The following is a 22,319-nucleotide window of genomic DNA, read 5'->3' as shown; positions in this document are numbered from 1 at the left end:
AGCTGAAGATGAGTCGAGCCGACCCGCTGGTCGCAGCTCGCTCCTGAGTCGACCCTCCCGGTCGAGCTCGCTCCTGGGTCGACCCGCTGGTCGCCCTCGCTCCTGAGTCGACCCTCTGGTCGCACTCCTGAGTGGACCCGCTGGTCGCACTCCTGAGTGGACCCACTCTGGTCGCACTCGTTCCTGAGTCGACCCTCCCGTCGCACTGATTTCCACTGCTCAATGCTCAGGATCCTTTACTTTATGCCGAAAATTCCCCCTGGATCCCGCCCACAAGGCGGGACTTCTTTCGATTTTTGCTGTGTCAGGATCTGTCCGTAGGCAGGTGTGTCCATGTGTGTGTCCGTACGTCCGTATGTCCTTGTGTGCATCACTCACGGTATTCCGTTGTCCCACTCCCTCCATAAAACCCACGAGCAAACAATCAGATGTTACAAATTGCCTCGAGGTCGTCTCTCTGTCTGGGCGCAACATTATCTCCTGTCTGGCCTTCCCCATGAACCCAAAACACAGACGTCACAAATGTCTCATAGGCGTCTTTGTTCGCACCACCTGGAGGGAGGGGCAACGCTCTCTCCGACCCGGCGCACAAAGAAATGGCCAAAAGTTTTAAGTTAACATTTGTCCCTTACTATTTCACAGCCATGATTCCGCATGTAACCCAAGGTCTGTCGTTTCCCATCGTGGTGCTTGACTCAAGTGGGGGTGTTTCCCCGAGCGTACACACACTCCCCTCCCGCGCTGCGGGGATACAAAGACGGCCGGGATCTCCCTTTCTCTCCGACCCTGGGTTTAACATCGTTTTTTATTATGTATTTATATTCGACCTGGTGGTGATTCATCCCGTTATCCTGGCTTTTCATAAGTTTTACTTTTGTCTTTTCATGCATATGCTTCGGGTCGAGTTGTATAGAAAGCATTAAAGTATGGAAATAACATTTCATATTGACTTAATGATGGTGATGGTTCAGTAGGCGTACTTGTGACCTGGTTTAATTGGAGTGGGTGTGAATATCAAACTTTAGCCTACCCTGTTGTTAAATTCCGACTTTAACGTTACTTTAATAGCAATACAGAATAATTGAGCTTTTTGTCTTAACTAGGCGAACGCGAACTTCTGGTGACCCCCGCACTGTCTCTGCCTCCCCCCCCTGTGCACACAGCCTTGAGCTGACCCACTTAATTTAATTCTTGGCCTTCTTGGGTTTATCTATGTTTCCTCAGCTGCAGGAGAACAAGGCGTGCTTCTACCTCCCTTTCTGTGTGCACGTGTTCTAATTAGCTCGGAATCCCTAACACACAATCAGTGATGATTCCTGGCTTTCTGTGGTTATGACTTAGACAAAGGCCCTCTGCTTCCTTTCACTGCCTTTGCCTTGAAGCAAGGTTGCAATTCTGTCATCCTAGCCCTCCTCTCGTTCATTACTTAACAACACCTGGTGTTTTGCAGTTTGGTGCGCTTTGGTGTGTTTCACTCATTAAAAAAAACAAGTAAAAAGATAATATATAAAAATCATCAAATATTATTAATCTCAATTATGGAAGAAGGGTTAGGATACATCACTACCCAGTGTCTCACCACCCAGTGTCTCGCTACCCAGTGTCTCTCTACCCAGTGTCTCACTACCCAGTGTCTCTCTACCCAGTGTCTCACTACCCAGTGTCTCACTACCCAGTGTCTCACTACCCAGTGTCTCTCTACCCAGTGTCTCACTACCCAGTGTCTCACTACCCAGTGTCTCTCTACCCAGTGTCTCACTACCCAGTGTCTCACCACCCAGTGTCTCAACACCCAGTGTCTCACTACCCAGTGTCTCACTACCTAGACCCTCACCCCTTCACTCTGTCTCCAGATTATCATTCACTGCTGCGTCCATTATCACCACCACCATCATCACCACCACCACCGTCGCCGTGGTCTCTGTGTGCGCTCTCCGCTCCTCGAGCTGCGTCACTCACTCAGCGTCTCTCTCTCTCCTCCTTTTCCTACATCCTCCTCCCCCTCCTCTCCCTCCTCTTCCTCCTCCTGCTGTGCTTTTCTCAAATCCCAAATCCCTCTCGCCATAACGACATGTAAACCTCTCCCTTCACACTACCACCAACTCCACCATCACCACCTCCCTCACCTCCTTCCCTCACCTCCCATCCTCACCTCCCTCACCTCCCTCACCTCCCTTCTCACTACCACCACCTCCACCACCACCACCACCCTCCCTGCTTCCCTCCTTCCCTCCCTCCATCACCTCCATCCTCACCTCACTCCCTCACCTCCCTCCCTCACCTCCCTCACCTCTCTCACCTCCATCCTCATCTCCCTTCCTCACCTCCATCCCTCACCTCTCTCACCTCCCTCCCTCACCTCCCTCTCTCACCTCCCTCACCTTCCTCACCTCCCTCCCTCCCAAAAACAAAATACCCCCGGGGCCGACTCCTTCGATTCCCTCACCCCCTCTCCACTCCGCCCCAATGATGAACAAAACACAAAAACACACACAAACAATCCTCATCCTCCTCCCCCCTTCCCCGTCCCCGAGTCGGACCCCCCCAGCGGCCCCAGACACAGGAGGAGGCCCGGCAAGCGGCCGCCGCCGGTACCCCTGGGGCAGAACCGTCACCCCCATGGGGCGGGCAGGCGAGGACAGGCTTCGGTACCCGCCAGGCCCCGGGGCGGTACCAGCGACGATGACGACAGTGGACATCACGGGGGGGTCAGGCCAGGACAGGCTTATGTGGGGACCAGGCCCCGGGGCGTTAGCGGCGACGATGACGACGGTGGATGTCACGTGGGTGTCAGGCGAGCACAGGCTTCGGTACCCACCAGGCCCCGGGGCGGTAGCATCGACGACAATGATGACGGACGTCACGTGGGGGTCAGGCGAGGGCAGGCTTCGGTAGCGACCAGGCCCCGGGGCGGTAGCAGCGACAACGACGACAATGGACGTCACGGGGGCGTCAGGCCAGGACAGGCTTCGGTACCCACCAGGCCCCGGGGCGTTAGAGACGTTAGCGACGTTGTCAACGTGGCCGCCTACGTGCGTCTGGCCCTGCGCGGGCTGCGCTCCGTCTACGTGAGGGTCGACTCGATCGAGCGGAAGCTCTACGGCGTCAGCGCCGCCCTCGGCGCTCTGCCGGCAAAGCCGCCGGCAAATCCCGGCGGCCGGAAGGGAGAAGAGGAGGAGGAGGCCACTAAGGCTGCCGAGGCTGGCCAGGTTCGGCAGGAGGTGAAGGGTGGAGACGGAGTGGTGAGGGGTGGAGAAGTCGTCAAGAGTAGAGATGACGGAGTGAAGAGTGGAGATGGAGTGGTGAAGACTACAGATGAGGTGGTGAAGAATACAGACAAAGTGGTGAAGGGTAGAGATGGAGTGGTGAAGAGGACAGATGACAGAGTGAAGGGTGGAGACAGAGTGGTGAAGAGGAGAGAAGTTATCAAGAGTAGAGATGATGTCGTGAAGAGGAAAGACGGAGTGAAGAGTGGAGAAGTGCTGAAGAGGAGAGACGTCGTCAAGAGTGGAAACAAAGTGGTGAAGACTACAGACAAAGTGGTGAAGAGTACAGACAAAGTGGTGAGGGGTAGAGAAGTCGTGAAGGGTAGAGACAGAGTGAAGACTACAGATGAGGTTGTGAAGAGGACAGACAAAGTGGTGAAGGGTAGAGACGGAGTGGTGAGGAGTGGAGACGGCGTAGCGACGAGTGGGCTCCTCGTGACCGGCGGCAGGAGCCCGAGGAAAGTGGAACGATCACGTGGGGAGGACGACGAGTCGGAGGATGATGATGATGGTGATGAGGAGGAGGATGATGATGGTGATGAGGAGGAGGATGATGATGGTGATGAGGAGGAGGATGATGGTGGTGATGAAGAGGAGGTGGAGGATGGTGATGAGGAGGAGGGTGACGATGTTGAGGCTGAGGAAGGTGGCGACGACGACGAGAAGGAGGAAGATGAAGCGGAGGAGGAAGAGGAGGAAGATGACGGCGATGATGCTGATCATGCTGAAGATAATGATGATCATGCTGAAGATGATGATCATGCTGATGATGCTGAAGATGATGATGATGATCATGCTGAAGATGATGATGATGCTGAAGATGATGATGCTGACGATGATGATGCTGAAGATGATGATGATGCTGAAGACGATGATGATGATGCTGAATATGATGATGAAGATGCTAATGATGATCATGCTGAAGATGATGATGATGATCATGCTAAAGATGATGCTGATGATGAACAGGAGGAGGGCGACGGGGAAGTGGAGGAGGAGGAAGGGGAGGAGGAGGAGGTGGAGGAGGAGGAGGAAGAGGAGGAGCAGAAAGATGATGGAGAAGACAACGGCGATGATGATGATGATGATCGTGATGATGATGAGGATGAAGATGATGATCAGGAAGAGGGGGAAGGGGAAGAGGGGGAAGAAGGGGAAGAGGAGGAGGAGGTGGAGGAGGTGGAGGAGGAGGAGGTGGAGGAGGAGGTGGAGGAGAAAGTGAAGTCGTCGGACAAGGGAGGCAAGGCCGGACCGGCGCGCAAGAAGTTTTGGTCAAATGTTCTGCCGCAATACTTGAATATCCAGTAGTGGTGGTGGTAGTAGTGGTGGTAGTAGTGGTAGTAGTGGTGGTGGTGGTAGTGGTGGTGGTAGTGGTGGTGGTAGTCGTGGTTGTGGTAGTGGTGGTGGTAGTGGTGGTTGTGGTAGTGGTGGTGGTAGTGATTGTGGTAGTGGTGGTGGTAGTGGTGGTGGTAGTGGTGGTGGTTACATATTTATGTTTAAGTCGTGGTTTCGTGATAAAGAATTGAAGGTGGAGGGGTTACCAGCCCCTCGCACCCGTCCAGAGCCCTGTTCTGTGTTTTATCTCTCTCTCAAATTTAGCATTCTCAGGAAGAACGTAATCAACCAGGTAGGGTGTTGACTGTTATGTTATCCGACTCTCTGTTGAATTACATGACATGTCTAAGTATACTAGATTTGTGTTTCTATTTCATTTATACCTGATGATGATTGCTTGTGTTGCAATCGAAACGTCGTCGTGTGCTAGTATTTAGTTTATTACTTTATCTTTATACGTGACTTTACCGAAAGAAGAACCACCACAGAGTAATTCCTGCAGCCACGAAAGCTCCAAACTAAGCTTGTGTTGAGCCCGAAACGTCGAGATTTAATTTATTTTATACCCCACGTGACATTACCGAGAGAATCAAAAAGTGCGTTTCCCCTCCACGTTTAGAATCAACGCCACCGACGCGTTTAGAGTTGGCACGCTACGGCTAGCAACGTCACGCATGATCTCTGATGGTGATGATATCAGCCGCTCGTTTGAGTTGCTATAATTTGTGATGACCAGGTCAGCAAGTGGGGCCTTAACACCTGGTAACGTAAACGTCGCTTAGTTTTAGTATGGGTCTCTGTGAGTCTATGGGTGTCTGTGGGTCTCTGTGAGTCTGTGGGTCTCTGTGAGTCTATGGGTTTTTGTGGGTCTCTGTGAGTCTGTGGGTGTCTGTGGGTCTCTGAGTGTCTGTGGGTCTATGGGTGTCTGTGGGTCTCTGTGAGTCTGTGGGTCTCTGTGAGTATGTGGGTCTCTGTGAGTCTCTGAGTGTCTGTGGGTCTCTGTGAGTCTGTGGGTGTCTGTGGGTCTCTGTGAGTCTATGGGTCTCTGTGAGTCTGTGGGTCTCTGTGAGTCTGTGGGTCTCTGTGGGTCTCTGTGGGTCTGTGGGTCTCTGTGAGTCTATGGGTCTCTGTGGGTCTCTGTGAGTCTATAGGTCTCTGTGGGTCTCTGTGAGTCTATGAGTCTCTGTGAGTCTATGAGTCTCTGTGGATCTCTATGGGTCTCTGGGTCTCCGTGGGTCTCTGTGAGTCTCTGTGAGTCTGTGGGTCTCTGTGAGTCTATGGGAGTCTGTGGGTCTCTGTGAGTCTATGGGTCTTTGTGAGTTTATGGGTGTCTGTGGGTTTCTAAGGGTCCCTGTGAGTCTCTGTGGGTCTCTATGATGATGATTTCAGCCACTTGGTTCAGCTGCTATCAAGTTGTGATGGCGAGGTCCCTTATCTGAACAAAGCAGCTCAGTGGGGCATTACCACCCGGTAACATTAACTTGGTTTCGTTGTAGGATGGATCTCTGTGAGCATGGATCTCTGTGGGTTTTCGTGGGTTTCTGTGAGTCTGTGACGCAGTGAGACTTGAATAATTTGGGAGTTTCTGTCTCTTCCAGCGGAGCCTTCAAGGACTCCCTTCACTCCAAGCGTCTTGAGGTCTCTCACGTTCCTACCCCCCCCCCCCCCCAGTCCTCTTCTACGGGGACCACCTCTAACTACGAACGTTCAACTTACGAACTTTCAGAGGTTCGAACAAACTTCGTATGTCCAGTTTCAGCTGTTCGGACCGAGAGTCTGAGGTTCAACCGCCGTGCAATAGATGGCGGTGGTGGCATCTACATCTGCAGAACGTAAAGAACCAGTGGCATCTACAGAACGTAAAGAACCAGTGGCATCTACATCTGCAGAACGTGAAGAACCAGTGGCATCTACATCTACAGAACGTGAAGAACCAGTGGCATCTACATCGGCAGAACGTGAAGAATCAGTGGCATCTACATCTGCAGAACGTGAAGAACCAGTGGCATCTACATCGGCAGAACGTGAAGAATCAGTGGCATCTACATCTGCAGAACGTGAAGAACCAGTGGCATCTACATCTGCAGAAAGAGAAGAACCAGTGGCATCTACATCTGCAGAACGTGAAGAACCAGCGGCATCTACATCTGCAGAATGTGAAGAATCAGTGGCATCTGCAGAACGTAAAGAACCAGCGACATTTACATCTGCAGAACGAGAAGAACCAGTGGCATCTACATCTGCAGAACGTGAACAACCAGCGGCATCTACATCTGCAAAACGTGAAGAACCAGTGGCATCTACATCTGCAAAATGAGAAGAACCAGCGGCATCTATATCTGCAGAATGAGAAGAACCAGTGTCATCTACATCTGCAGAACGAGAAGAACCAGTGGCATCTACACCTGCAGGACGTGAAGAACCAGTGGCATCTACATTTGCAGAACGTGAAGAACCAGTGGCATCTACATCTACAGAACGTGAAGAACCAGTGGCATCTACATCTGCAGAATGAGAAGAACCAGCGGCATCTACATCTGCAGAATGTGAAGAACCAGTGGCATCTACATCTGCAGAACGTGAAGAACCAGTGGCATCTACATGTGCAGAACGTGAAGAACCAGTGGCATCTACATCTGTAGAACGTGAAGAACCAGTGGCATCTACATCTGCAGAATGTAAAGAACCAGTGGCATCTACATCTGTAGAATGTGGAGAGCCAGTGGCATCTACATCTGCAGAACGTGAAGAACCAGTGGCATCTACATCTGCAGAACGTGAAGAACCAGTGGAATCTGCATCGGCAGAACGCGAAGAACTAGCGGCATCTACATTGGCAGAACGCGAAGAACCAGCGGCATCTACATCTGCAGAACGCGAAGAACCAGTGGCATCTACATCTACAGAACGTGAAGAACCAGTGGCATCTACATCTACAGAACGTGAAGAACCAGTGGCATCTACATCTGCAGAACGCGAAGAATCAGTGGAATCTGCATCGGCAGAACGCGAAGAACCAGCGGCATCTACATCTGCAGAACGTGAAGAACCAGCGGCATCTACATCTGCAGAACGCGAAGAACCAGCGGCATCTACATCTACGGAACGTGAAGAACCAGTGGTATCTACATCTACGGAACGTGAAGAACTAGTGGTATCTACATCTTCAGAAAGTGAAGAGCCAGTGGCATCTACATCTGCAGAACGTGAAGAACCAGTGGCATCTACATCTGTAGAATGTGAAGAGCCAGTGGCATCTACATCTGGAGAACGTGAAGAATCAGTGGCATCTACATGTGCAGAATAAGAACCAGCGACATCTACATCTGCAGGAGTTTCTACAACGCTCAAAGCCATTGAACCCGCGTTTAGTGTCCACGCCGTTCATCACGTTTCGAATCTACGGCAGTTAAGTTCGACTGACGAGCAAATCGACTTACGAACCCAGAACCTCCTGGCATCCCAACTCGTTCGTTCGTAGAGGAGTCCCCGTATCCCTCAAGGCCCCCTTCCTTTCTGCAAGCTTCCTCGGCCTTCCTTTCTATATTCCCCTACTCTTGAGCCAATCACCTTCCCACTTTCTCCCAGGGTTATCCGACCGGACCCAAGCTGTCCATCATCCCCTTCCGTGTCCCCGCCCACTCCAGTGTTGGATTTCTACCCTCCAATCACCCTTCATCACCTGTTCCCACCCCCCCGCCCTCCTGCTTCTAACCAATCCCCTTTGAGTACACCCACTCCCTCTCTTCTCCTCTGCCCCGTTAATTAACCAATCAGAGAGGAGCTTGTTTTTACTTCCCGACACGTGGTGTCCACCACATCAGGTGAGCAACGTTGGTAGAGATACTATCTCTCCACTATACACTACACTATACACTACACCATACACTACACTATACACTACACTATACACTGCAGTATGCACTACACTACACACTACTATACACTATACACTACTATACACTACACTACTATACACTACACTACTATACACTACAATATACACTACACTATACACTACAATATACTCTACACTATACACTACACTATACAGTACACTACACTACTATGTTTGAACCTCTGTGATGCCTGGGTTTGAGCCCTGGTTCTCGATGTGTCTCTTTGCTATGGAACGAGGTAACACAGTGGCCAATGAGACGCAGATTCCAGCTGCTGCTTTTGTTTTGGTGCGAAATCCTGGCCAACAATAACTCTGAAACTCAACTCATACCCACACTCATCGAGACCCATACTCACACAGAGACCCACGGAGACCCACAGAGACACTTAATAGAATCACATAGACCAACAGAGACCCACAGAGACTCAGACCAATACTCACAGAGACCCACGGAGACCCACAGAGACCCACGGAGACCCACAGTGACACTTAATAGACTCACATAGACCAACAGAGACCCACAGAGTCTCAGACCAATACTCACAGAGACCCATGGAGACCCACATAGACCCACAGAGACTCATAGAGACCCAGACCCATACTCACAGAGACCCACACTCACACAGAGACCCACAGAGACCCACAGATACCCACAGAGACCCACAGAGACTCATAAAGACTCATATAGACCCACATATACTCTTAGAGACTCACATAGATCCACAGAGACCGCCCGAGACTCATAGAGATGCACATAGTCCCACAGAGACCCACAAACTCTTGGAGAAGAACATAGACCCACAGAGACCCACAGAGACTCATATAGACCCATAGAGACCCACAGATACTCTTCAAGACTCACGTAGACCCACAGAGACCCACAGTGACTCATAGAAACTCACATATAGCCACAGAGACTTATAGCCTCAAAGAGACCCACAGAGACCCATAGATATGCACAGAGACCCAGAGATACATAGAAACCCATAGAGATACATATGGACCAATAGAGCTACGTGGAGACCCATAGAGATACACAGAGCCCCACAGTGACCCATGCCTATAGAGACCCATACCTATAGAGACCCATACCTACAGAGACCCATACCTATAGAGATCCATACCTATAGAGACCCATACCTATAGAGACCCATACCGACAGACCCATATCTACAGAGACCCATACCTACAGAGACCCATACCTATAGAGACCCATACCTATAGAGACCCATATCTATAGAGACCCATACCTACAGAGACCCATACCTACAGAGACCCATACCTATAGAGATCCATACCTATAGAGACCCAAACCTACAGAGACCCATACCTATAGAGACTCAGACTAAAACTGAACTATCTTCATGTTATCAGGTGTAAGGGTCCCATTGAGCTGGCAGCTCCACCGAGTGGCTGATAGCAGCATCAAGTGGAAATGTGCAGCAGCAGACACATACTTTACACGAGACTTTAACACTGAAGTCTGTAGGAGCCTTTAACATTGAAGTCTATTGGAGAATTTAACATTTAAGTCTATGGGAGCATTTAACATTGAAGTATATGGGAGACTTTAACATTGAAGTCTATGGGAGCCTTTAACATTGAAGTCTTTGGGAGACTTTAACATTGGAGTCTATGGGAGACTGTAACATTATAGTCTATGAGAGTCTTTAACATTGAAGTGTTTGGGAGACTTTAACATTGAAGTCTATGGGAGCCTTTAACATTGAAGTCTATGGGAGCATTTAACATTGACGTCTATGGGAGCCATTAACATTGAAGTCTTTGGGAGCCTTTAACATTGAAGTTTATGGGAGTCTTTTACATTGAAGTCTTTTGGAGACTTTAACATTGAAGTCTATGGGAGCCTTTAACATTGAAGTCTATGGGAGACTTTAACATTTAAGTCTATGGAAGACTTTAACATTGAAGTCTATGAGAGACTCTAACACTGAAGTCTGTGGGAGTCTTTAACATTGAAGTCTATGGGAGACTTTAACATTGGAGTCTATGGGAGCATTTGACATTGACGACTATGGGGGCATTTAACATTGAAGTCTATGGGAGACTTTAACATTGAAGTCTATGGGACACTTTAACATTGGAGTCTATGGGAGCCTTTAACATTGAAATATATGGGAGACTTTAACATTGAAGTCTATGGGAGCCTTTGACATTGAAGTCTATGGGAGTCTTTAACATTGCAGTCTATGGGAGCATTTAACATTGAAGGCTGTGGGAGCATTCAACATTGAAGTCTATGGGAGCCTTTAACATTGAAGTATATGAGAGCGTTTAACATTGTCGTCTATGGGAGCCTTTAACATTGAAGTCTATGGGAGCCGTTAACATTGGGGTCTATGGGAGCCTTTGACGTTGACGTCTATGGGAGCATTTGACATTGAAGTATATCGGAGCCTTTAACATTGAAGTCTATGGGAGCCATTGACATTGGCGTCTTTGGTATCCTTTAACATTGAAGTCTATGGGAGTCTTTAACATTGAAGTCTTTGGGAGCATTTAACATTGACGTCTATGGGAGCATTTAACATTGATGTCTATGGGAGACTTTAACATTGAAGTCTATGGGAGCCTTTAACATTGAAGTCTTTGGGAGACTTTAACATTGTAGTCTATGGGAGACTTTAACATTAGAGTCTATGGGAGTCTTTAACGTTGACGTGTTTGGGAGACTTTAACATCGAAGTCTATGGGAGCATTTAACATTGAAGTCTATGGGAGCATTTAACATTGACGTCTATGGGAGCCATTAACATTTAAGTCTTTGGGAGCCTTTAACATTGAAGTCTATGGGAGTCTTTAACATTGACGTCTTTTGGAGACTTTTACATTGAAGTATATGGGAGCCTTTAACATTGAAGTCTATGGAAGACTTTAACATTGAAGTCTATGGGAGACTCTAACACTGAAGTATGTGGGAGTCTTTAACATTGAATTCTATGGGAGACTTTAACATTGGCGTCTATGGGAGCCTTTGCCATTGAAGACTATGGGAGCATTTAACATTGAAGTCTATGGGAGACTTTAACATTGAAGTCTATGGGACACTTTAACATTGGAGTCTATGGGAGCCTTTAACATTGAAATCTATGGGAGACTTTAACATTGGAGTCTATGGGAGCCTTTGACATTGACGTCTATGGGAGCATTTAACATTGCAGTCTATGGGGGCCTTTGACATTGAAGCCTATGGGAGCCTTTGGCATTGAAGTCTATCGGAGCATTTAACATTGAAGTCTATGGGAGCATTTAACATTGAAGTCTATGGGAGCATTTAACATTGACGTCTTTGGGAGCCTTTAACATTGAAGTCTATGGGAGTCTTTAACATTGAAGTATTTGGGAGACTTTAACATTGAAGTCTATGGAAGCCTTTAACATTGAAGTCTATGGGATACTTTAACATTGAGGTCTATGGGAGCCTTTGACATTGGCGTCTATGGGAGTCTTTAACATTGAAGTCTATGGGAGCATTTAACATTGAAGTCTGTGGGAGCATTTAACATTGAAGTATATGGGAGCCTTTAACATTGAAGTCTATGGGAGCCTTTAACATTGAAGTCTTTGGGAGCCTTTAACATTGAAGTCTATGGGAGCATTTAACATTGAAGTATATGGGAGCCTTTGACATTGAAATCTATGGGAGCCTTTGACATTGAAGTCTATCGGAGCCTTTAACATTGAAGTCTATGGGAGCCTTTAACATTGGAGTCTATGGGAGCCTTTAACATTGAAGTCTATGGGAGACTTTAACATTGAAGTCTATGGAAGACTTTGACATTGAAGTCTATGGGAGACTCTAACACTGAAGTCTGTGGGAGTCTTTAACATTGAAGTCTATGGGAGCATTTAACATTGAAGTCTATGGGAGCATTTAACATTGACGTCTTTGGGAGCCTTTAACATTGAAGTCTATGTGAGTCTTTAACATTGAAGTATTTGGGAGACTTTAACATTGAAGTCTATGGAAGCCTTTAACATTGAAGTCTATGGGATACTTTAACATTGAGGTCTATGGGAGCATTTAACATTGAAGTCTATGGGAGCATCTTCTTGGTTATTTCGGTAAAGTCACGTAGAAGGGAAGTAATAAAATAATAAAATAAAACACAATAAAATAATTCTCACGACGTTTCGGCCACAACGCAAGCAGCCGTCCTCAGGTGAAAACCAGGTCCGTCGAGGCGACAGAGTCTGAATGAAACAGCACACGAGCTTGGAGCATATATATAAGCTGGGCGCCTTGACAAATGAATTTGCATATCAAGATGAATTTAGCATATTTATGGGAAATGCAGGAATGTGATTAGTACTACATATGCATGTGCATTATGCAGGATTAACAGCATCAAAGGGAGCTGCAGTTTGCTGCTGCTGCTGCGGTTTGCTGCTGCTGCTGCGGTTTGCTGCTGCTGCTGCAGTTTGCTGCTGCTGCTGCAGTTTGCTGCTGCTGCTGCAGTTTGCTGCTGCTGCTGCTGCAGTTTGCTGCTGCTGCTGCAGTTGGCTGCTGCTGCTGCAGTTTGCTGCTGCTGCTGCAGTTTACTGCTGCTGCTGCAGTTTGCTGCTGCTGTTGCTGCAATTTGCTGCTGCTGCTGCAGTTGCTGCTGCTGCAGTTGCTGCTGCTGCTGCAGTTGCTGCCTTATCCATTTTAATATAACACTATGTATTATTCTACCCACCCTAATGTGTATCACACTGCTATATATTTACTATACAATTACGACACCATACATTACTCTGCACACTGCACCACGCATACAAATGCCACACTATCTGCCACTATACACTGTACCATTGATTGTCGTGTCAATGGGTGAGTGGTGGGGGAAACTTGCAGCGGAGCTAAGAATCCATTCCCTGTGGAGAATACAATGCCAGTGAGTGGAACGCGGTCTGAAAGTCACCGTAAACGTGAACACAATCAGTTAAGATCCGAAATGGTTTATTACGTCCTTCCAATGATTGCTAAGCCAGAATCCATCTTCTCGGTTGAAATTGTCTCTGTGTTTATATATGTGGATCGCCTCATGAACGAATCTCTCATGATAGCCAGATGGCTTGCAGAGAACCTCTGTCTTGGAGAAGTCAATGTCATGTGAGCCCACTGAATTGTAACAGTGATCTGCCACGACTGAGGTGTTAGTCCTACCGTGTTTCAGGTCTGCTTTATGTTCACGGATGCGGTCCGAGACATATCGTTTGGTTTCTCCAATGTAACTGCTACCACAGATGCAACTTAGTTTGTAGACGCCAGGGTACTGTATGTCTGGAACCACATCTTTTACAGACGGGACCAGATCACGGATTTTATGTACTGTGTTGAATCGGACCTGGATCTTGTGTTTAATCAGGATTTTGGAGATCTTTTTTGTGACCCCAGCAATGTAGGGTAAGGTGCTGGTCTTGAAAGGCTCCTCAACAGGATCCTTCTTGATGGTTGGAGTGATGGCCTTGCGGATTGTGTAGTCGGAGTAACCATTAGCCTTAAGAGCTTGGCGTACGTATTTGAGTTCACTGCCAATGTGTTCCTGGTCGGAAGTGCATTGGGCTCAATGGTATAGAGTCTTGATGAGGGAATTCTTCTGGGATGGATGGTGGTGGGAATCCGGCTTTAGGTAAGCATCCGTATGGGTGGCTTTCCTGTAGACAGAGTGGCTCATTGAACCACCAGGTCTCCTTTTAATTAGGACATCCAAAAAGGGTAGCTTGCCATCTTTTTCGACTTCCATGGTGAATCTGATGGCTGGGTGTATGGAATTGATGTGGTCGAGAAATTGGTCTAGATCAGGCCGGCCATGTGGCCAGATGACAAAAGTGTCATCTACGTACCTCTTCCATAAGGTCGGGCGTAGAGTGGCAGTCTTGATGGCGTCAGTTTCAAATTTCTCCATGAAGATGTTGGCTACAACCGGAGATAGGGGGGAGCCCATTGGGGTGCCCTCAGTTTGCTTGTAAAAAGTTCCATTCCAGGTGAAGTATGTATTGGTTAAGCAGTGTCTCACCAGGGGGGGGGGGGGTACCCCAGCATTCAGTCCTTGATGAACTAAGTCTTCAATGATTGCGATGGTGTCAGGTAAAGGAACTTTGGTGAATAAGGAAACCACATCAAAACTGACAAGCAGGTCGTCTGGGGACAGGGCAATCCCCTTGATTGTCGATACCAGGTCCGTAGAGTTTAGTACCGCAGAGGTGGTTTTTCCAGTGAAAGGCCGTATGATTTCAGACAAAAAACGAGCCAGTTTATAGGTGGGGGAGTTGATAGTAGAGAGAATGGGATGAAGATGTGTATCTTCTTTATGTATCTTTGGCAAGCCGTATAATCTTGGTGGCCTGGCTGCAGAAGGTTTCAACGAGAACTGTTTGGTCTGATCAATTAATGCGGTTGAATCAGAAATGATTTGCTTGGTTTTAGAGACGAGGCTGTTGGTGGGGTCTCTTTTTATTTTTGTATAGCTGCCATCGTTGAGTAGTTCTTGGATTTTGTTGTTGTATTCTGTTTTGTCCATGATGACAGTGGCATTGCCTTTGTCGGCTGAGAGGATGACAATGTCATCCCTCTTTTTTAATTGAGCTAATTCAAAACGCTCATCTTTGCTGATGTTGCTAGCTGGCATCTTAGCGGTGAGACACTGCTTAACCAATACATACTTCACCTGGAATGGAACTTTTTACAAGCAAACTGAGGGCACCCCAATGGGCTCCCCCCTATCTCCGGTTGTAGCCAACATCTTCATGGAGAAATTTGAAACTGACGCCATCAAGACTGCCACTCTACGCCCGACCTTATGGAAGAGGTACGTATATGACACTTTTGTCATCTGGCCACATGGCCGGCCTGCTCTAGACCAATTTCTCGACCAGAACAATTCCATACACCCAGCCATCAGATTCACCATGGAAGTCGAAAAAGATGGCAAGCTACCCTTTTTGGATGTCCTAATTAAAAGGAGACCTGATGGTTCAATGAGCCACTCTGTCTACAGGAAAGCCACCCATACGGATGCTTACCTAAAACCGGATTCCCACCACCATCCATCCCAGAAGAATTCCCTCATCAAGACTCTATACCATAGAGCCCAATGCATTTCCGACCAGGAACACATTGGCAGTGAACTCAAACACGTACGCCAAGCTCTTAAGGCTAATGGTTACTCCGACTACACAATCCGCAAGGCCATCACTCCAACCATCAAGAAGGATCCTGTTGAGGAGCCTTTCAAGACCATCACCTTACCCTACATTGCTGGGGTCACAAAAAAGATCTCCAAAATCCTGATTAAACACAAGATCCAGGTCCGATTCAACACAGTACATAAAATCCGTGATCTGGTCCCGTCTGTAAAAGATGTGGTTCCAGACATACAGTACCCTGGCGTCTACAAACTAAGTTGCCTCTGTGGTAGCAGTTACATTGGAGAAACCAAACGACATGTCTCGGACCGCATCCGTGAACATAAAGCAGACCTGAAACACGGTAGGACTAACACCTCGGCCGTGGCAGATCACTGTTACAATTCAGTGGGCTCACATGACATTGACTTCCCCAAGACAGAGGTTGTCTGCAAGCCATCTGGCTATCATGAGAGATTCTTTCATGAGGCGATCCACATATACAAACACAGAGACAATTTCAACTGAGAAGATGGATTCTGGCTTAGCAATCATTGGAAGGACGTAATAAACCATTTCGGATCTTAACTGATTGTGTTCACGTTTACGGTGACTTTCAGACCGCGTTCCACTCACTGGCATTGTATTCTCCGCAGGGAATGGATTCTTTGCTCCGCTGCAAGTTTCCCCCACCACTCACCCATTGACACGGCGATCAATGGTACAGTGTATAGTGGCAGATAGTGTGGCATTTGTATGCTTGGTGCAGTGTGCAGAGTAATGTATGGTGTCGTAATTGTATAGTAAATCTATAGCAGTGTGATACACATTAGGGTGGGTAGAATAATACATAGTGTTATATTAAAATGGATAAGGCAGCAACTGCAGCAGCAACTGCAACAGCAGCAACTGCAGCAGCAGCAGCAACTGCAGCAGCAGCAGCAAACTGCAGCAGCAGCAGCAAACTGCAGCAGCAGCAGCAAACTGCAGCAGCAGCAGCAAACTGCAGCAGCAGCAGCAAACTGCAGCAGCAGCAGCAAACCGCAGCAGCAGCAGCAGCAGCAAACTCAAGCTCCCTTTGATGCTGTTAATCCTGCATAATGCACATGCATATGTAGTACTATTCACATTCCTGCATTTCCCATAAATATGCTAAATTCATCTTGATATGCTAATTCATTTGTCAAGGCGCCCAGCTGTTATATATGCTCGAAGCTCGTGTGCTGTTTCATTCAGACTCTGTCGCCTCGACGGACCTGGTTTTCACCTGAAGACGGCTGCTTGCGTTGTGGCCGAAACGCCGTGAGAATAATTTTATTGTGTTTTATTTTTATTATTTTATTACTTCCCTTCTACGTGACTTTACCGAAAGAACCAAGAAGATGAATCCCTGCAGTCACGAAAGCTTTAAATCGAAATCTATGGGAGCATTTAACATTTAAGTCTATGGGAGCATTTAACATTGAAGTCTATTGGAGCATTTAACATTGCAGTCTATGGGAGCCTTTAACATTGCCGTCTATGGGTGCCTTTAACATTGAAGTCTATGGGAGCCTTTAACATTGAAGTCTATGAGAACCTTTAACATTGAAGTCTATGGGAGCTTTTAACATTGAAGTATATGGGAGCCTTTAACATTGAAGTCTATGGGAGCCTTTAACATTGAAGTCTATTGGAGCCGTTAACATTGAAGTCTATGGGAGAATTTAACATTGAAGTCTATGGGAGCCTTTAACATTGGAGTCTAGAGATGTCTTTAACATTGAAGTCTATGGGAGACTTTAACATTGAAGTCTATGGGAGCCTTTACCATTGGAGTCTATTGTAGACTTTAACGTTGAAGTCTATGGGAGATTTTAACATTGAAGTCTATGGGAGCCTTTACCATTGAAGTCTATGGGAGCCTTTAACATTAAAGTCTTTAGGAGACTTTAACATTAGAGTCTACGGGAGCCTTTGACATTGAAGTCTATGGGAGCCTTCAGCATTGAAGTCTATGAGAGTCTTCAACTTTGACGTCTATGGGAGCCTTTAACATTGAAGTCTATGGGAGCCTTTAAAATTGAAGTCTATGGGAGAATTTAGCATTGCGGTCTATGGGAGACTTTAACATTAGAGACTATGGGAGCCTTTAACATTGAAGTCTATGGGGGCCTTTAACATTGACGTCTATGGGAGCCTTTAACATTGGAATCTCTGGGAGCATTTAACATTGAAGTCTATGGGAAACTTTAACATTGAAGTCTATGGGAGCCTTTAACATTGACGTCTTTGGGAGACTTTAACATTGGAGTCTATGGGATACTTTAACATTGGAGTCTATGGGAGTCTTTAACATTGAAGTGTTTGGGAGACTTTAACATTGGAGTCTATGGGAGACTTTGACATTGAAGTCTATGGGAGCCTTTAACATTGAAGTCTTTGGGAGACTTTAACATTGAAGTCTATGGGAGCCTTTAACATTAAAGTCTATGGAAGACTTTAACATTGAAGTCTATGGGAGACTTTAACACTGAAGTCTGTGGGAGTCTTTAACATTGAAGTCTATGGGAGACTTTAACATTGGAGTCTATGGGAGCCTTTGACATTGAAGACTATGGGAGCATTTAACATTGAAGTATATGGGAGACTTTAACATTGAAGTCTATGGGACACTTTAACATTGGAGTCTATGGGAGCCTTACCATTGAACTCTATGGGTAACTTTAACTTTGAAGTCTATGGGAGCCTTTGACATTGAAGTCTATGTGAGTCTTTAACATTGAAGTCTATGGGAGCATTTAATATTGAAGTCTATGGGGGACCTAAACATTGACGTCTATGGGAGCCTTTACCATTGAAGTCTATGGGAGCCTTTAACATTGAAGTCTTTGGGAGACTTTAACATTAGAGTCTATGGAAGCCTTTAAAATTGAAGTCTATGGGAGAATTTAACATTGAAGTCTATGGGATACTTTAACATTATAGTCTATGGGAGCCTTTACCATTGAAGTCTATGGGATCCTTTAACATTGACGTCTATGGGAGCCTTTGACATTGAAGTCTTTGGGAGACTTTAACATTGGGGTCTATGGGATACTTTAACATTGGAGTCTATGGGAGTCTTTAACATTGAAGTGTTTGGGAGACTTTAACATTGGAGTCTATGGGAGACTTTAACATTGACGTCTATGGGAGCCTTTAACATTGAAGTCTATTGAAGAATTTAACATTGAGGTCTATGGGAGCCTTTAACATTGAAGTCTATGGAAGACTTTAACATTGAAGTCTATGGGAGACTTTAACACTGAAGTCTGTTGGAGTCTTTAACATTTAAGTCTATGGGAGACTTTAACGTTGGAGTCTATGGGAGCCTTTGACATTGAAGACTATGGAAGCATTTAACATTGAAGTCTATGGGAGACTTTAACATTGAAGTCTATGGGACACTTTAACATTGGAGTCTATTGGAGCCTTAACATTGGACTCTATGGGTGACTTTAACATTGCAGTCTATGGGAGCCTTTGACATTGAAGTCTATGGGAGTCTTTAACATTGAAGTCTATGGGATCATTTAACATTGAAGTCTTAGGGGGCATTTAACATTGAAGTCTATGGGAGCCTTTAACATTGAAGTATATGGGAGACTTTAACATTGAGGACTGTAGGAGCATTTAACATGGAAGTCTATGGGAGCCTTTAACATTGAAGTCTATGGGAGACTTTAACATTGAAGTCTATGAAAAACTGTAACATTGAAGTCTATGGGAGCCTTTAACATTGAAGTCTATGGGAGCCTTTGCCGTTGAAGTCTATGGGAGCCTTTAACATTGACGTATATGGGAACCTTTAACATCGAAGTCTATGGGAGCATTTAACATTGAAGTCTATGAGAGCCTTTAACATTGTAGTCTATGGGAGTCTTTAACATTGAAGTCTAGGTTGTCTTTAACATTGAAGTATATGGGAGACTTTAACATTGAAGTCTATGGGAGCCTTTAACATTGGAGTCTATGGGAGACTTAAACGTTGAAGTCTATGGGAGATTTTAACATTGAAGTCTATGGGAGCCTTTACCATTGAAGTCTATGGGGGCCTTTAACATTGAAGTCTTTGGGAGACTTTAACATTGAAGTCTATGGGAGACTTTAACACTGAAGTTTGTGGGAGTCTTTAACATTGAAGTCTATGGGGGCTTTTAACATTGAAGTCTATGGAAGACTTTAACATTGAAGTATATGGGAGACTAACATTGAAGTCTATGGGAGCCTTTACCATTGAAGTCTATGGGGGCCTTTAACATTGAAGTCTTTGGGAGACTTTAACATTGAAGTCTATGGGAGACTTTAACACTGAAGTCTGTGGGAGTCTTTAACATTGAAGTCTATGGGGGCTTTTAACATTGAAGTCTATGGAAGACTTTAACATTGAAGTATATGGGAGACTAACATTGAAGTCTATGGGAGCCTTTAACATTGAAGTATATGGGAGCCTTTAAAATTGAAGTCTATGGGAGACTTTAACATTGAAGACTATGGGAGAATTTAACATTGAAGTCTATGGGAGACTTTAACATTAAAGTCTTTGGGAGCCTTTAACATTGAAGTATATGGGAGCCTTTAACATTGAAGTCTGTGGGATAATATAACATTGAAGTCTATGGGTGCCTTTAACATTGAAGTATGTGGGAGACTTTAGCATTGAAGTCTATGGGAGTCTTTAACATTGAAGTCTATGGGAGCCTTTAGCATTGAAGTCTATCGGGGACTTTAACATTGGAGTCTATGGGAGTCTTTACCATTGACGTCTATGGGAGCCTTTAACATTGGGGTATTTGGGAGCCTTTAACATTGACGTCTATGGGGGTCTTTAACATTGAAGTCTATGGGAGCCTTTAACATTGAAGTCTACCCACCCTCATCTGCAAACTTTCCTATCATTGCAATCTTAAATGCCCGTCTCTGTTCCACGACTCGTAATCTCCCCTGATCTGCCCGTGTCTCCCACACCCCACACCCCCCACCCCGTTCCATCCAGGATTCGAGTGTCGTGGAGATCCCTAGCTTAGGGCAGAGCAGCCATGGTGAAGGTGGACACGATGATGAAGATGACGATGATGAAGATGATGAAGATGACGATGATGAAGATGACGCTGAAGGTGACGATCATGAAGTAGACGATGATAGTGATGATGACGGTGGTAGTGGTGATGATGATGATGGTGATGATGTAGAAGAAGTTGATGATCAAGTGGCTGGAGTCGTGGACGAAAAGAAAGACGTTGAGGGTGGTGGCGGCGATGATGATGACGGGGATGAAGATGGTGACGATGATGAGGATGGTGACGATGATGAAGATGGTGACGATGACGAGGAACTGAAAGGGGAAGATGCCAAGGAAGATGACGTGAAGGATGGACCTGTCAAGGTGGCACAGGTGATGGTGATAGTGGTGGTAGTGGTGATGATGATGGTGGTGGTTATGGTGATAGTGGTGTTTGTGGTGGTGATGGTTGTGGTGATAGTAGTGGTGGTGGTGATGGTGGTAGTTGTGGTGACGATGACGTTGATGGTGATAATGATGGTGATGATGGTGATGATGGTGTTGATGGTGGTGGTGGTTGTAGTGGTGGTTGTGGTGGTGGTGGTGATGGTGATAGTGGTGGTTGTGGTGGTGATGGTCGTGGTTGGTTGTGCTTGTGGTGATGATGGTGGTGGTTGTGGTGACGTTGATGGTGATCATAGTGATGGTGATGATGGTGGTAGTTGTGGTGATGATGGTGGTGGTCATGGTGATAGTGGTGGTTGTTGTGATGATGGTGGTGGTGGTTATGGTGATAGTTGTGGTGATGGTGATCGTGGTGGTAGTGGTGATGATGGAGGTCATGGTGATAGTGGTGGTTATGGTGATGATGGTGATAGTGGTGGTGGTGATGATGGTGATAGTGGTGGTTGTGGCGGTGATGGTGATAGTGGTGGTTGTGGCGATGATGGTGGTGGTCATGGTGATAGCGGTGGTTGTGGTGATGGTGGTGATAGTGGTTGTTGTGGTGATGATGGTGATAGCGGTGGTTGTGGTGATCATGGTGATAGTGGTGGTTGTGGTGATGATGGTGATAGTGGTTGTGGTGGTGATGATGGTGATAGTGGTTGTGGTGATGATGGTGATAGCGGTGGTTGTGGTGATGATGGTGATAGCGGTGGTTGTGGTGATGATGGTGATAGTGGTTGTTGTGGCGATGATGGTGGTGGTCATGGTGATAGTGGTTGTTGTGATAGCGGTGGTTGTGGTGATGATGTCGAAAGTGGTGGTTGTGTTAATAGTGATGGTTGCGGTGATAACAGCGGTGGTTCGTGGTCCTGCTAGAGACCAGTGGGTCAGGCGTTCATGACGCCTTCTGGGCCAGACTCCGTCTGGCAGAGCCAGACTGAACCACACACCACCACCCCATCCCATATCAGGGTTCCTCCAGGAACAGGAGAAGTGCCGAGATTGTCCACGTGGGAATATTCGAGCCGTCTCAGCGTGGAGGAGAGGCTGCCGCTCCTCCGTCAGGAGCTGGACCGGTACCGCCTAGATCTCTGTGGTATTCGGGAGGTCCGGTAGAACCGGCTCTGGCTCCTGCCACCATGAGGGGTGGACAGTCCTCTACTCGGGGCAGGAGACTGCCAAACAACAGGGAGTGGCTCTTCTGAATAAAATAATT

At 46.7% G+C, this 22,319-nt stretch overlaps 1 protein-coding gene across 1 annotated transcript in view; it reads left to right on the top strand.

The window, feature by feature from the left end:
• The window catches only part of LOC133339689 (glutamic acid-rich protein-like), a 37,088-nt gene that overhangs the window by 9,605 nt on the left and 5,164 nt on the right, over positions 1-22,319 (top strand). Inside the window, exon 2 of the mRNA XM_061547844.1 lies at positions 20,651-21,049. Within this exon, the coding sequence (XP_061403828.1) occupies positions 20,651-21,049 (399 nt within the window). The remainder of the gene's footprint in view (positions 1-20,650; positions 21,050-22,319) is intronic.

The sequence above is a fragment of the Lethenteron reissneri genome, unplaced genomic scaffold (genome assembly GCF_015708825.2).
Source record: "Lethenteron reissneri isolate LAM-NWPU_2019-01 unplaced genomic scaffold, ASM1570882v1 scaffold_207, whole genome shotgun sequence".
NCBI lineage: Eukaryota > Metazoa > Chordata > Hyperoartia > Petromyzontiformes > Petromyzontidae > Lethenteron > Lethenteron reissneri.
The sequence above is the reverse complement of the archived record's forward strand: the minus strand, read 5'-3'. Positions and strand labels throughout refer to the sequence as shown.